This window comes from Lepidothrix coronata, unplaced genomic scaffold (genome assembly GCF_001604755.1).
Source record: "Lepidothrix coronata isolate B3197 unplaced genomic scaffold, Lepidothrix_coronata-1.0 Scaffold57, whole genome shotgun sequence".
Taxonomy (NCBI): domain Eukaryota; kingdom Metazoa; phylum Chordata; class Aves; order Passeriformes; family Pipridae; genus Lepidothrix; species Lepidothrix coronata.
Window position 1 is genome coordinate 3,408,450 of NW_016690237.1, and position 16,818 is coordinate 3,425,267.

A 16,818-nucleotide genomic window follows, 5' to 3' on the forward strand; every position below is an offset into this window, starting at 1 on the left:
CGGCGGCCGACCGACGGAGGACGAGGATCGCCGAGCGCGGGACTTGCGCCGCCACGCAGCCCCACCGCGGAGGAGAAGGGAGGGAGCGAGAAGAGAGGAGCGGCGCCAGCCACGGCCGTTCCCACCGCGGCGCCTCCAACCCGCGATGTCGCCGCTCCGCTCCCCTGCTGCTGCTGCTACCGTCACCCGTGCCGCCTCGGCGAGTTCCCGGCGCAGAAGCGCGGCCGGCGGCAGAGCGCCGCCGTAGCCATATAAGCGCGGCCCCGCCGCCCCGCCGCCGCCGCTCATAGGGCCGCCGCCGGGCCGCCGCGCTGGTTGGGCGCCGCGCCTGTCACTTACCGCGGCGGCGGCGGGCGGGGCCGCGCCGGGCCCGGCCGAGCGGGGCCGCCAGGTAACACCCCCTGGCCCCGCCACGCCGCGGGCGGCCGGCGTGACTGGGGAGCCCACTGGCTCTTAGTCATGCCAAGGTGGTGCGGGACGGACGGCGGGCCCACGCGGGGCGAAACCGGGGGAGGGGGGGAAGACATTAAATAAGCATTAAAAACCAGTCTTTGCTAAAACTGTTCCTCCAGTACAGTGCGGTTTACAGAGCGGGGAGCAGCGGCAAGGCCAGGGAGTACGGGGCTCCCCCGCACCCCGCCCGCCGGTGCGGGCGCAGCGCCCCGGGGGAGCGCGGCTGCCGGCGCTGCGCGAGGAAGTACCGGGCCGTGTCCCCGTTGGCGCGGAGCTCCCCCCGCAACTTTCTGCGGGTTCCCTGCCGGGGAGGAGGGCAGGGGTGCTCCCGCGCTCGGTCCCCACTGGCCCTTCCCCTGGTTTCTGGGAGTTTCTAAAGTTTGTCTAGTTGCGCGACAATTAGCCACAGGCCATCACTAAATAAAGAGGAATCGGACACGCGGAGCCCCTCAAAGGGATGCGGAGCGGCGGGCAATGCGGGGCTCTGGGGCCGGGTGCGGGTTCCCTCGCCTTTCCCTGGCGATCGCTCAGCACTTCTTTCCTCCCCTCCAGAGTTCAGTGGGGAAGGGTTCGGTCCCAGATCTTCGCGTATCCCAACGGCACGACACCTGGCCCTTTTATTTCATTCTATCATTAATTTCTGGCCAGAGCGAGCTACCTGCGACTAGCGCGGGAGATGCTTCCCCTGTGGCCCCGCAGGTCCCCCGAGGGGTGCGGAGGGCGCCGGGGGGGGGTCACGGCGGCCTCCGCGGGTGCTCCCTACGCCGCGCTCGGAGCCCGACTCGCAGCGACTCCCGTGGCTCTTCCACGGGACCACAGCTCCCACTAGCGGCCAGCCGCTGGCCTCTGCGGGGGGAGTGGTGCCCCCGGTTGTGCCCCTCCGCTGCTTCCCCGCGTCCTGCCCGGCCCGCCGCCTACGCCGTTCCCCCGCACAAGCCGCCGTGTAAGGTGAAACGGGGCGGCGGTACGGCGGCACCGGGCTGGGCAGGCAGCACACGCGAGGGGTCCGCAACAAGAGCTGTACCGAGGTTAAACACGGGTTGTGTAATGTAATAGTCGCTCCTGTGAAATTAAGGGAGTTACCGAATTTCTTCCAGTGGTGATTCCTTGCCAAAATAGTATCTGCAGAAAGGATTAAAAATTAAATCCCAGGAAATTACGACGTTATTTCTGTTATTATCTTACCTTTTAGTCGAGGCACGCAAAGAAGATGCTACCAAAGACCCTAAAAAGAGCCAATTTCGCATAATTTTATTCCCGAAAAAATACGGGCATTCACCTAAAAATCGGCTTCGTGGGGGTGCTTGTCCGGCTTTTAGACGAACGCCAAGAAGCTCTTATAAGGAAAACAACTGGCACTGTAATTTCTTTCTCGGATCAATTTTGGAAGCCAATGTTCTCTTTCCACCTCTTTAACTAAACCAGTGTTTCAGCCTGGCGGAGCCCGCTCTTTTCACTCGCAACAGAGGGGAAAGAAATTTGAGGTGCGCTCGAAGCCCCATAGATTTTGTGTTGTGTTTGGTAGTTCTCTAATGAAATCTACCACCTAAGGAAACAAGGAAATCAGTTTGCTTTTCACACAAAACATCGAATACGTTTTAAGTAAACTGCTTAATTAAATTTAATTTGCAGTGAGGAAGGAATTGCAGATCCGGCAACGCAATTTGGTGGAAAAGGATCTGATTCCCGGGACGGAAATTTAGCGCTCAAGTGGGAGACAGAGCTTGGGTATCTATGCACTACAAGGGGCATCAAAGGAGAGCTTCGCCAGTGAGGGGAGGAAATTACTTAATTATTAAACTTTTAAACAAATGTGTGGTGTGTTGCCGGTCGTGAGACAATGTAAACACGGAGCCCGATAAATGCTTCCAGCAACAGAGACGTGTAAAATAGGTCTACCTCAGTTTTGTGATACTGCTGGTTCTGTTTGTTTAGATGCAAAAGGTTAGGAGCGGTGTTTTGTAAAAGCTGTGAGTAAACTGTGACCTCTAACTCTCCGTATCCTTACTTTAAGTAAACCAGAGGAAATGAAGAGCCTTGGTATTGTCTGAAAATATCCTCCAGTATCTAAATATATCACACGACGCCTATTGTCCAGCAGCTAATCATTTTACGCAAATACAGCTGTTTTACTACCGTCCGGCATCCTACCGATGCACACTCTAAGTGTATAAAAAATTGCATTAATAAAATCACTTTTGAGTAAGAACTGAGAGAAAAACGACACTTTATCTCCGAGATAACCTAAGCATCGAAGATTAAGACATCCAAAGAAATGGGGGCTCGGTAGCTACTCCACCCAGGTCACCCTTTTTGGCCAAGAGACCGGTCCCTGCGGCTGGGGTCGGGCCGGGGGGCCGTTTCAGCGCCGCGGAGGTACTTACGGGTGAGAGCAGGACCGGGCCGGACCAAGAGGCGGGGGGCGGGCCGGAGCAGGCGGCGCTCGGAGGGGCCGCGGCGGCGCGAAGCCCCCGGGCAGTCGCGCTGCGACCGCGCTCCTCGCCTGATCCCCGAACCCCGCGCCCGCTGCAGCGGCCTCCAACATTCCCGTCTCGCCTCCGAGAAGCAGCAGGGATCGCCTCGGACACGGGGGAAACGTGAGAGTAGAGGTTGGGGACGGGAGTTTTAAAGCAAAAAAGATTACAGATGTTCGGAAGTTAGAAATCGGCTTCGGCCGCATCTTCTCTGAGGGCTATTTCAGGAGGAGGTTCCGGCAGACATTTCGGGTTTCGCAGGGAACGGGGTTTCCTGACATACGAACTCGCAGGGGACAGGCTGCTGGGGGAAATCCTACCGCGGCCGTAGGAACGGCACCGCAGTTCCCCGGCGCCCGGGCGGTCCGGCTCCGCGGGAGAGGATGGACACACAAATGGACAGACGGATGGATGGATGAGTACGGCCAGCGAGCAGGTGAGACCCACTTATCCCTTTCCTTCACTGAAAAACTGGGACTCTGTCGTTTGCATCGCTTAAATTTCCTGTACGTCAGCCAGGCTTAGAACAAAAATTCGGGTTTATCGCTGAATAACCCTTTTCGCCTTTTTTTAGATAGTGATGCAGCCAATAATTACATAGACATTTGCTCTGGTCCTACGAAATCCATAATAAAAGGCAGCTAATCTGAATGGGATCAGGATTGGGCCCACAATTCCTGATTCTCTTTTAAACATCAGTCTAAACGTCGGCAATGAGAATATATGGGACATGAATCTTTTTATTAAGTGGAAAAGCTCACCATGATCAATCACTACTTAAAAATGTACCAATTTTAAAAGTCGAAAATATATAACTTAATGGATACGATTACTGTTACATTTAATAAAGAGAAATTATCATAACTGATGTTTACTGACTTAAATGGATTCTTTATCATTTGTCCAAAGGGCAAGTGTGCCAGATACTTGAAACAGCTCTTAATATATCATTCACACCACAACAACGCATTTTCTGCACTTATGGTAGAGTAAATACATATCTAGACGTTAATTTGCCTTCTCCAGGTCTATTTTATAACTGCAATTTCGGTTAACCATAGCTTCTTAGAAAATGAGCTTGGCTCCTCCTAAATACAACCAATAGAATTCAAGCAGCCTTATAAAAATCAGAAACGAAGTTTGTACACCCTAACCATGCATTTTAATTGTTTGACTTATTTTTATACCAATTCTCAGTACCACTCTGCAAAAATAAAAATATTTACATTATTTTGTGGTTTGTGATATGAGTGGTAGTAAAAAGGACCTGGGATCAAGCTTCCATACACCCATCCCTTTATTATAAAAGGGGGTTCATGTCCTGTTGAGCAGAGCTGACGCTGAATCAGCATAACCCTTGATTCTAAGTGTCAGTCCGGGGAGAATGATCGGAAGCATGGGGTTGTTTCGTACAGAAACATCAAGAGGCTCAGCACTCTTAAGCGGGCTAGCAAAAGGGTGGGATAGGGAGATGGAGATAACCCTGACATGCATGTTTGGTGGCACCAGCATGAGAATGGAACAGAGATACATGAAAGTCATGGTTCAACTCCAGCCAGACTAGCCTGTCAGTCCGAAACCATACCAAACCAGGCACTTCAACCATATCCTCCTGCCTTAGGCACACAGGCAGCTCCACAGTTCTCTTCTGAAATCAATCCCCTGTGTAACACAGCCTGGAAGGTGTTTATTAACTTGAATTTCACCTGCACTTGCACCAAGACCCTGCAATGACAGAGTTAAGATCCCAAATGCTCTGAAAATGTTTAATGAGACACTGCATGCAGTTTAAAGTGAATAACCAACACCTCCACATTTGGTGTACGTCCAAAAAATGGCACATGTTAATGGCATCACCAAGGGGATTACCAGCTTCAGGTCAGCAAGGGAAATAGAGAGGTTGAGGTGTATGAGATGGCACAAAGCTAAAGAGAAAAGGAGAGACATCAAAGGTAAATCCTTCTTTTTCAAGACAAGATAGCAATGGATGAACTATTGATACTTTAGTGAGATTATACGTAGGTATGCTGTTGCTTGGCAGTTTAGATATCTCAACGACCTAACTGTCTCTGCTGTGCTAAGTGTCAAGGACTCCATCCCTCCAATACATTTCACAGCAGTCAGCTTTCCACTTCTGCTTGGAAAAACAATGATAAACAAACATGGGAATTAGCAAATTGCCAAAGTAAGAGCACATGTTTAGCATGCTGCTCTAAGGCCTTCCATGCTCCTGCCTTTGCCAGACAGATGCACTGTTCAGTATTAAAATAATTATCCAGAACATTTATGAACTGGGGATAGGGAAACTAAGATCTCTTCTGTTATAAGGGAAATGAATACTGCTCAAGGTAGGTGGCAACAAAAATGCCTACTGGCCTCCCTGGGTGAGTCAACAACACACAAAACCCCAGAACAAACTAAAAACTGTCTAACCAAAATTTGAAGTTGAAACTTCAAACTGTAATGGAATAAAAATAAACACCCAACACATTCACCAATAGCAGTTTCTCTAGGTAGGCCAATATCCTCTTGAAGATGCATGCAGGGAGCTCACAGTTTAACCACCACATAAATGTCAGCCTAAACAGGCATGAAGTTCCATGGGAATATAAGAACATGCCAAGTTCTCCCAATCAAATGTCAATTTATCCCCCTCCCAAACTGTGCACACCTCTACTTTCCTAGAAATCAGTATCTCTGAAGTCCTACAATAAATTTAAAAAGAAAGAAAACCGCAGTGCAATGCAAATGTAACATTTGCCCACATTGAACCTACAAAGAACTATCTCAGAAAGACAGAATGCTTTAGGACAGCAGAGACAGAGATTCCATCAACTGAACTTCTACCCCAACAGAGGGGAAAAAAAAAAAAACAAACCAAAACAAACCAAAACCAAAAACCTAGCTGTTTTTTGAGGGCAGGGGAAAGAGAAACAGGTATGAAATGGGGAAAGGTAGAATGGGCAATCTCATTAGGAATGAGCATTTTGTCCAAGAAAGCCCTAGAGGTGAGACTGAAAATAACCTTGTAACATCTAAGCCTACACAATGTTATATGTGGAGAACAAAAGTTGCTATTTAGCAGCAAATTATGTGATGCAGAACAAAATGCTTGATACCACAGCTGCACACATGATTACTTAGCTTCTTGCTTTTAGAAGAGGAAATGAAACTGCATAGGTCTGTTTTGAGTATTGACTTTTAATAGCTTGTTTCTCATAAGGGAACAGGGGATGTTTTCTGGTTTAGAAATACAGGTATCAGTTGATCTTTAAATACAGCCTGCTCCTGCCAACAGGTCACGTACATGATTTATTTGGCTTCAGCTTTTGTTTTTATGCATTAAGCAACTTTTAACCTTCTTTTGTAATACAATATATAGGCAAATTTAAGTACAATAATAGTGTAGGTATTTTACCGTCTTCACATTTTCTTGACATGCTGGACAAAGTGATACACATCAGTCTATCCCCCAAGCCCCAGTTTCATACAAAGCATGTTGAATACTGCTTTCAGTGGCACACTCAACTTGCTCCCACATTTAATTTGCCAAATCTACAGAAACAGACCCTTTGGGAATATCAGGAATTACTTCCGACTTTGTCCAGTGACATTCAAATGCTTAGGCAACTATTGGTAACTTTCATTTTATGGTTACTACAGATGTTGCACGCTGACAGGAAAAGAAAGTTTTAGAACTGGACAAGCTATAGTAATCCAGGTTTTGGTGGAAGAATTATATACAAAAAGGGGATTTATATATAGTTTTCAATCTCTAGTTTCATTTTTCAAAATAAAACCTGTATATATAAATGGATAATATTCAAGATCTGTATATGAATAACAGTTGCTTTCTGGCTAAAACAATATATTTAGACAGAGTCTCACTTTCTGTTTGTCACTTCAAGTATACTAGCCAGTCCAGTCCTTTGGGAGAAAAAAAACTTCCATTTTTAAATCCTTGAGGATCCATCAGATTCATTATTTGGTAATGACCTTAACTTATACAATATACTATATTATGAGGTGAACCAAAGGGGATTAGATATCGAAGTACCGGTCTGAGTGCAGTAAGCCGAACAGCCGTTTAAACATGATACTACAGCTGAAATAAGTCTCTGTCAGAATAAAAACCAACATTCATAAAAACAGCAGAAGCCATCAAAAACATTCACAACTGCAGGGATTTTTTTACTGTGTGTAATTCTGCATTATAAGTAGGAGAAGCCACAATAGTTTAAAGCAAAATTTAAAAAAATACCACTATAGTCTTGAATTTAATAATGTGAATTGTCACTCTTATAGCTGTTTATAGAAGTGTACTAAAAAAATTTACTTAAACATATGAATTTAAGACTTTCACTTTATTCAGCAAATTGGTTTATTTACACAATGGGGAACGCTGGTTGAATGCTGTCAATGTAATAAAAACAAATCTAACAGAGACAATACTGCTCTCTATGTATTCATAGCAGAAATGACAAACTATTTCCTTACCTGTATCAGGAACATCAAGCGCAACAACGGGACAGTATCATAGGACACTGATTTAACAATAAACCGCAGAGGTCCAGTAATACTATGGCAATTTACTCATGTATTTACTGACTTCAAAAAAAAACATTAAAAGTCAGCAATACCCAGTATAAAGTTCTGTCAATTATCAGAGTCAAACTCTGACTAGTAGGTCAGTAAAACCTTATTAGATCATCCACAATTCATGAAGTGACATGACTTGCTTCAGATCACCAATACAGAAACAAAATTCATGAAAACAGATTATGCTCTAAAAGGCAATGATGATCTGATAAGGGTTTAACTTAATGGAAATTTAAAAAAAAAAAAGAATTGCAGAGCACAGCCCCTATTAGAACAAGCTAACTTTCCAACTTTCAAAAAAGACAAAAAAAATTGAGAAGAAAAAAAAACCAAAAACACTTCAACATGAAGCTACCATACAAAGTTTTTTTTGTTTTCCTTTTTTTTTTTTTTTCTTTTAGGAGTTCGGAGTTGAAATTTAATCCTGGCTTTTTAGGGAGAAGGACAGTTTTGGCCTAGACTTTCCTTTGCCCAGGATAATTTTTTGCTCTTCCTTTTGCTGACGTTGTCTCTCTTGTTCTAGTTTCATCCTCTCCTCATGAATCTTTCTTTGTTCTTCAACAATTTTCAATTGTTCTTCAGCCTATGTAAGAAAATGATAAAATTTAGGCCAGCATATTTTGTAGTCATAAAAGCAATTTACAAGTCCATATTAACTTCCAAACAGGTCCAATCCTGCATAGGTATGTAAGCAGTTCTGCCTGAGCTAGATGCCATAGTTGGTTTCAGTGAAACTATTTAAAAAATGGCTATTTGAATTGAGTTTATAAGAAACACTGAGAACTTTCTGCAGCTAATGTATTGAAATCTCGAGTGCTTACATGTCATATTTTTCAGCACTGCTGTGCAAACAACACTTTATATTTAATTAAGGAAGACAACAGATATCTAAAGATATCCCGACGTGTAAAATGCAGGCACAATGAAGTAACACATCTTCAAGCAGAGGCCTCCCTGCTCCAAAACCCATCTAAAACCCCCTCCTAATCCAAGCCCATCTTTACTTGATTTGTAACTAGTCAGTCCTTACACTGACCAATAGTTCTTACAGCTCTTCCAGTGGTCTTCTAAAGGTGCTTATTTTGTTCATTACATCAGTTCATACTTTAAATTTTCTTTATGTCCTGTTTCGACCATATAAGGTTGAGAAAAGGGTAAAACAGAAAGAGATCTAAAGCAGGTGTAGTTCAAGCAAAGAATTTTAAGAAGCCTCCTTTTTACATGAAAGAGGTGTAATTACCTGGGCAATTGAAACCGATAGAGTTCAATTAGGACTTAGAAGACGCTTAGTTTGGCTTATCATCAAATGATTAGAATCAGCTCAATCCTATTAAATATTTTCATGTGGCAGGTACCTGATTAAATGGTCTCGAAGACCAACATATGCTAGACTTTTCTAACTTAGACATCTTAAGCTTATGCTGAAAGTCCCTTTCAGCACTTCTACATCAACATTATACTCGACTCAAATCCAGTTTGTACTTGTCCTGCTCAATGAAACAGAATTAGTCATTTGAAGCTGAACATGTCTGCAAACTTACTTCAACCTTCCCCATGAGCTATAGTTAAAACGGACTTTTTAAATTCTGAAGGCAGCGATTTCCCTCTAAATTAACTGCATCCGAACTATAGTGTTACTATAGTGTTACTTTTATGCTCAGGGGAAGGAGAGCAATGCTACTGATGCAACCAGCAATAGGTAAGTTAAACTCTAGAAAGCGTGGATTTGTTCAACTGTGTTTCAAATCTAGCAGACACCTGTATTTCCCTACAAAATGGTTATCTACATCTTCACATACCAGTTTAGCTTGTGCTTCTGCAATTTTTCGATTATTCTCTTCCAGTATTCGCTCTAGTTCCTCACGCTTTGCACGCTCTTCTTCCTAAAGGGGAGGACAGGGTAAGATGTTAGTAAAGTAAAATATTCATTTCTGCATGTTCACTAATCTTTCTCAGAATTCTTTTGTGAACTGACTTAAAGTGGCAGCTTTACAGCCACCTATTTTGTCTCACAATGGTAAACTGTGCAGCCACTAAAACTGGTTTCTACTACTCAATTTAAATCATCCCGCCCAGTCCAAACAGCAACCAACTAAACCCTCCCTAATCATAGAATCCTGACAATTTATTACTAGAATTTTAATATCACACAAATCAACAAGGACAACTACAAAAACTGGATAGTATTTACCAAATTAAAAAGTAATATAGAAAATATAAATAAAGTGAATAGTTTGTCTCACCAATTAAGTATACCTACGTATTCTTTACCTATACTCCTTTAATCAGCATTAAAAGTTGAATATTTACTGTCTTGTCCAGTGTCCTGCAGAGTGTGCTCCTCGGCTGCCATACGCGCCAGCTTCCTCTTTAAAATGATTTGTACTGTTAGCTTGGCAATACCTGCATCAGCAGCTCAACCATTTATAAAGAAACAACATACAAGGAAGGCTGAGCTGAGGAATGCAGATGTTTATGGTAAGAAGGAACAAAAATATGTAAATCATTCCTAAGGCAAACAATTAATAAGAAAAATACATTTACTGTTAGTGAAAAATACAAATGGTAATCCATACTTCATGGAGCTATGGGCTTCTTTCATGGGGAGAATGGACTTAACATTCAGTATTTTGACAATTTTAAGACAGCTGAAACTGTCGTTTGCGGTATGAACTTGGAATTCAGGAGTCCGGGGAAGGCAAGATCAGGAAATAAAGCCTTGTAATTGTTGTTTTCTTGGTGAATTTTATGGAACTCTGTTATGCAACTCAAATATGAAGACTGCGTGAAAGTTTTTGAGGTGTTTCAGTTCACATAATATATATCCAAATTATTTTAATATTTGGAGGATTTAAAGTTAGCCAGAGGTTTGTGTCTGTGTAAGAAAAAAAAGTTAATACGAACAAAGCAAGCATATGAAAACTTCTTACTATGACTAGTAACGAGCTACTAGCTAGCACACTTCACTCCAGGCATGGAGGTTTATTGTATGTTACAAAGAACTGATGAGACTTCTCCACATGATATTGACAATAGCAAAAATACTTTTTAAAAAGAGTCATCCATCTGATCAAATGAAAATCTCTATCTATATATGAAGAATTTTCTGACTGTGAACATGAAAATTCAATGTAAACTCTTTCATATTAAAGTCTGAATTTGCAAAAAAAGTATAATTTAATATTTTTAATATTTAATGTAACTCAGCATTCCATTTGTTTTCATTTAATTAAATGATACTGTGTAACTGACAAGTCACATTTAGTATGAAGGGGAAAGCTGCATTGCTACTGTCTCTCCTTCTGTAAGCCAATCAAAATATTAATTTAAAATAAACTGTGTAGGAGGTAAAGAATGAAAAAAGCATTCAACACTTAAGACTATTTAGCACAGATTTCCTTTACAGTTTGAAGTTTGTTTTGAAACTTTTGGATCCTGGAATGATTGGTGCAGGCAGGCATCAAAGCCTTTAGTAGCAAATTACTGTCTCACAGAAAGACATTTTCAGCTTCTGCTCCAGCTGCTGATTAAAAAAACAAAACAAAACAAAAAAATCCAAAACCCCAAGTCACACGTTCAGCTTGACTTCAGACAAGGGCAACCTGCTCTTTTATAACTTCTAGGGAGAAAAAAAGGAGTTGTTAGTAGTTATTAAGAATGGGTATAATGATTTGGACAGAGATCCTTCATGAAGACGTGAATGGGCTTATGCTCGAAGTCCCAGAATTAGTCCAATGTATGCTCAAGGAAAATGTTCATTTTAAAATGAAGAATAAGAAACCTATTTGTTAAAGACAGGTACTGCAGATCACTGCTGGACCCTGATTTTGCCTGACTGAAGGCAAAAGCCTCTTACAGTCTAGGTAAACAAAATGAAACAAATGAAGGATACATAATTACAGGTTTTTCAATACCCTTCCCCAAAAATGAAAGGACTGCTGATAAATCCTGCAGCCATGGCAAAAGTTTCAAACAATTCTGAAATATGTAGGTCAGTTCCATTAAAAATCAAGTATCCTTGTTCAGGTTTTAGGAGAATAACTGTTTAAATATCAGTGAGCTCCTCTGAATAGGCTAGAAATTAAGTTTCGCAGCAATGCAAGTTTATATGAGAAGGGAATTAGATTTGCTGTATTCCATCTCTTTCTGAACCGAACAGGAGGCACAAACCAACACTGAAAGTTTTGCCATGGACTGTCTCTACTTTCCAAACGACCGAGCGTTACCTCTCTGGCTTTTTGTGCTGCAAGTTCAGCTTGTCGCTGTCGCTCGAGTTCTTCGAGCAACTGTTTTTCCATGATGCGCTTAGCCTCCTCCACCCTGCGGAGAACCTCTCGCTCAATTTCATCCTTTCTTTTCTCCAACTCTTCTTCTACACGTTTAGCCACAAGTTCTTCCACTCTTCGAGCAGTTTCTTCCTCTACGAGTTTCTCTTCAATTTCTTGTTGACGACTACAAAATGCAAACATGAGGATTACCTTTTTAATCAATAAAGAATGTTTGCACTGAAACGAACTCCTTCACTACCCAGCATCAGCCACGCTACTGAATAACTTTTGAAAAGTTTTATATCTTAAACACAAACTATATACATAAAGAATATTTTGACCTACATTTAAAGAAAGTGAATATTCAGACAATCAGTGTTCCTACTACAGGGAATCCATTCAGCCCATACCATACTTAGTATCTCTATATATACTAACAGACTAAGATTAAGAATACCTAATCATACTACTTCTTCATCATAATTAAGAGGGAAAAAGCCCAAACCAACAAATAACACCACCCCAAAACACAAAACAACAACCACAACCCCCCCCCCCAAATCCAAATCGCACCCAACTTTGACTATCCTTAGGAGTTCAAATGGTCTCAATTTTCAGCCATGTGCAGCAATAACATCCTGTAAAACCTTGCCTTAAAGTTACCACCCCAGAGGTACCAAACTCATCACTAATAACTTAAAATAGAAGACAGAAGCAATAAAATTTGTGATTTGAATATTTTAACTAGAATTCCAGTGGTATAGCTGTAATCCAGTTATCCAATCATTTACCTATCAAATTTTGAGTACCTCAGCTCTCCTTAAGATTTTTAATGCAGCACTCTGTTCCTACTGTAATTATCCAAAATAAATTATACCAATACCAAGCGCTAAATAAATCCTTGTGAACTACAGCTTTCCATGTTCTGGGTTTTGGAAACATTTTTAAACATCTTGTCTTTATTTTTGTTTAGCAGCAGTGTTATCACTTAGCCTGACTGCTGTTTTAAGTTTTCATTAAGGATACAAAGAGTTTAGCTAGATTTGCAGTTTAATTACCAAATGTAGGAAAAAAAAATTCCAGGTAGTAATCACTAGTACAACCCAGCAATTACATATCCAAAGATGAACAGTGAGTACTGTATAGCTGTATTTTACATAGTGCTATTTATCTGGAATTATTATGGGCTTTGCGGAGAAGACTGTTGCTTTTAAACTTGACATTTAACTTCCATTTTAAGTATTCTGTGAAGTACAGAACAATCTTATAAAACTTATCTTCCGGATTGTTAGTGACAAAAATGCATGATTTAGAATAACAATTACAATTGCAAGATCTTCATATCCTGTCATTTTCATAACGCTTGCATTTTCCTATCTCATTTGGAAAACCTTTCCCAATCTATCTTATTTGGAAAACAACTAATTTTAAAAAAAAAAAAAAGAGTTACAGGATTTACCAACTTTTAGATTTCCCAAGGTACAATTTCCAAAGATGTACCTTGGGAAATGATGAAGTATGGACTACTGATCTAGACAGGCATGGGAAATACAGAGCTGAAAGGCTCCCAATTCCCCCTTTTCACGTGTCATCTTTTCAGAAGTGTACTCAAGTAAGTTAACTTCAGTAAAAAATTTTGGAACGCTCAACTCAATCATTTGGCCTGAGAACACAAATTTTATTTTTACATTCCTCAAGAGACAGTCATCTTACCTGGGGGCACATTAGGCCAGTATTCACTTTTCCAAAATAGACATAAAATACCTTGAGGTGATTTTTTCAGAAAAAAACAGACAACAAAAGGCAAACAAAAAACCTAGACCACTATCACCATTCAGAAAAATACAACGCCCCCATCCTGATACAGCAGTATCTCTGCCAAGCCACGACCCTTTCTGGACAATTTTTTAAACATCCTTTATATACTAAATATTCTTTTATTTTAAAAGGTTTTCATTTCTTCTTACAAGGTTTTATTCAGCAACGAGTACTCTCACTGTCCTTTACCAATACTGCTTAGCGTACCTAAGAGGCTGTTCTAGAGAAAGAAATTGTCAGAAAGTTCATATTCTCGTGTTTTATTCAACTATCATAGCTTTATGTTTAACATTGGGAAATCCAGAACAAAAGTTAATTAATTGAATAAAGATAGTGCATAGTTACAAAAATACCCATGACATTCATGTCTGAAATAAATTCTCAAATATCCTCAGCAATGGATGATGTACTTATTGTGCCTGCAAACGTTTCGTTCTTCTCACCCCAACAAATTTCATTTAAATTTAATTAAACCAATCGAATATGTTTTTTAACACTTATAGGCAATGATAATATTACAATGCCTTTGACCTCATCAAGGAAATTAAATTATAAACACAGATATAAATCTCAATGATTTATTCTGTAGTTTATACTATTTTTTTTTAATCACATGAACTTACAGTATTTCATACAGAGGTATAACTTTATCATCCTGGCCTACTGATGATTCCAGAGCAAAAGATAAGTCATTAAAGTAAAAAAGTATTTTTAGTATGATCCATTTGCTTCTTGAAGACTAATTTTATGAAATCTGCAGAAAAGAAACCACTTATATGTCAGCAAATTTCTGAGGGGAAAAAGTCATACTTGCAAGGCCTTTATAGAAAATGAGCATTATAGGAAAGAACAGAAGTTAGGCTATGTACTAAGATTTGAACAGACACGAGAAGAAGAAAGTCACTTTCAATATATGAACTGTCCCCTAGTTTATTCAGTCAGCAAGAAAGTACTTCTTTCCTTCACTAATATGAGTCTACACTAACATACGTAACGCAATTTACAGATGACTTACTCAAATACCATACTTTTCTACTGTATTAGGTTTTATTGCTTTTTCTTTTTAAAATTAAAGGGTATTCCAGAAGCATGAAAATTTCATGCCCAATCTTTTCCAACACTGATTCTTCCTCAAAAGTCTACTATTCTGTAGCAAATATCGCTCAAATATTCCTCCTACACAGACTTCATGAGCATTTTAAAATTTCAAAACTAACTTAAATAGAAAATGTGCTTACATATGAACTAAACCAGCTGTGAAACACTAAAATAAACTATTCACTATATTCTCAAATTGTTAAGCACATTCCAATTCATCACTGAAGATATGGAATGAATGGAATATTTTTTTTAATTTAGGTACTGAATAAAATTATAAACCATAAAATTAGGATCAGTATCTCCAAACCCTTCAATTTTAACCTGTGTTTGTGTTACTATGGAAGTTTTTGACAACATTGCTGTCAAAATCTCAAGCTATCAAAGGAGATTATCAACAAACAAACACGAAAGTGATAACTCGGGCTCATTCAGCCTTCTGAACATCAACTAATATTTCATGAGAACGACAGTGCTGAAATAAAACTCAAAGTTCCACCTGAGAATTAACAGGAGTACTTGACTTCACTCATACAAAAAAGTGCTATTTCTGGTCTAGGTGGTCCAATGAGCAAGGGCAGCATTCGAAGAAGAATCAGCTGATCACAACTGCTCAAACCATTCTCCTCTGTGCTGCTTAAAGGTCTGTTTCATAACTTATTATGCTGCTAAACATCAGTGCATACCCAACGTTTACTAAAACAGAATTTATCTCTGCAGACTCAACAAATAGCCACACTCCCCACACCGTAAACTGAAAAGGGACAAGGTTTCAAACAAAACAAGTCACCGGCTGTCACTGTCCCGTTTGCCAAGAAAATAATCCCTCAGTGTTAATATAATAGCTTCACAGTGCTTCTTGAAACCCTCAGCCGAGCAACTCCAGATGTCTCCGCTCGACGTACAAGAAGCCCCACGCCAGGGCGGGGAGGGGCGGGTGGTGCAGCACAAAGCCTCGGGCGCCGCGGCCTCGCCGCACAGGGAAGTTTGGGAGCAGCGCAGGAGCGAGAGCAGCGCCGGCGGATGGGAAGCGGCAGAGCCGGCGCTGGGGAGGCGGCGTGCGGGGGGCTCGCCCCCGAGTGGGCGGCTCCGAACGCACCTGAGGGAGCCGGGCTTTGGGAAAGGGGCGGATGGCGGGAAAACCGGCTCTCATTAGGCCTCAGCGAAGGCCCGAACGCCTGTACCCCAGCGGCAGGCGGCCCTCTCGCAGGAGGAAGGCGCGGAGAGAAAGGCACCAGGGCACAGACCACCCTCCTTCGCCCCCATCACCTCACTCCCCCCTCGCCCCCAGCTCACATTTTCCGCTGCCGCTCGAACTCCGCTTTTTTCTCCTCCTCCTCCCGCTTCTGCTTTTCGTCCAGGCTGCTGCGCTTGCTCACCGTGCGCCCGAAGATGTCGATGCGGTCTGGAGGGGAGGAGGCGCGGTCGCGGTCCCGCTCCCGGTCGCGGCGGGAGGAGGGGGCCGTGTTGGAGCGCGAGCGGGAGCGGGACTCCCGGCGCCGGTTCCGCTTGCTCTCCCGGGACTTGGAGCGCTTACGCGCCCGCTCCTTTTCCCGGGAGCGAGACCGCGATCGGCTCCGGTTCTTCTTGTTGTGCTTGGAGCTCTTGGTGTGCTTAGAGCGGGAAGAGCTCCGACTGCGGGACCGACCCATCCTGGCGGAGAGGAGAGGCCGCGCCGACGACCGCTCGACCACCCCCGCCCCTTTCGCTAGCGGCGCCCGGGAGAGGTGCGAGGAGGCTCTGCACGCATCAGCACCCCCCGATATAGCCCCTCGTCCTGTCCCTTCCCTCCGCTTTGAGCTGCAAGGAGAAGGAACAGGCCCCAGGAGCAGGAGCAAGTCCGGACGCAGCCAAGATGGCGGCCCTGGCTCAGCAGCGACTCTCCTTTCCCGCCCCACAATGCACCGCTCCGCGATCGAGCCGCTCCCCCTCTTCCGCCGCTCCGGCGATGCGGCGGAGAAGCCCGAGAGCACTCGACAATGTTCGGCAGCCAATGGGAAGCGCCGCTCGGACGGGGCGCCCCGGCCGGCCGGTCCTTGGGGCCGCGGGGCGCCCGGTGTGGGTGTGCGGGCAGTGCGGCCGAACGCCGAGCGGGGCACTGACATCTT

At 43.0% G+C, this 16,818-nt stretch overlaps 1 protein-coding gene across 4 annotated transcripts; it reads right to left on the minus strand.

Moving 5' to 3' along the window:
* Window positions 1-6,430: 6,430 nt before the first annotated feature.
* Window positions 6,431-16,617, minus strand: ARGLU1 (arginine and glutamate rich 1). Of its 4 annotated transcripts, XR_001875114.1 has the most exons (5): window positions 16,007-16,616; window positions 11,753-11,978; window positions 9,837-9,894; window positions 9,326-9,409; window positions 7,273-8,109 (listed from the first exon to the last, which is right to left on the minus strand). XR_001875114.1 is itself a non-coding variant. In XM_017816625.1 (4 exons), exons 1-4 carry the CDS (start codon window positions 16,360-16,362, stop codon window positions 7,945-7,947), a joined length of 831 nt encoding a protein of 276 aa, XP_017672114.1. In that variant the 5' UTR covers window positions 16,363-16,613; the 3' UTR covers window positions 6,431-7,944. The 4 variants fall into 4 exon arrangements, 1 of the variants encoding a protein (XP_017672114.1); XM_017816625.1 differs by lacking the exon at window positions 9,837-9,894 and having other exon boundaries at window positions 6,431-8,109; window positions 16,007-16,613; XR_001875112.1 differs by having other exon boundaries at window positions 9,837-11,978; window positions 16,007-16,617.
* Window positions 16,618-16,818: the final 201 nt, after the last annotated feature.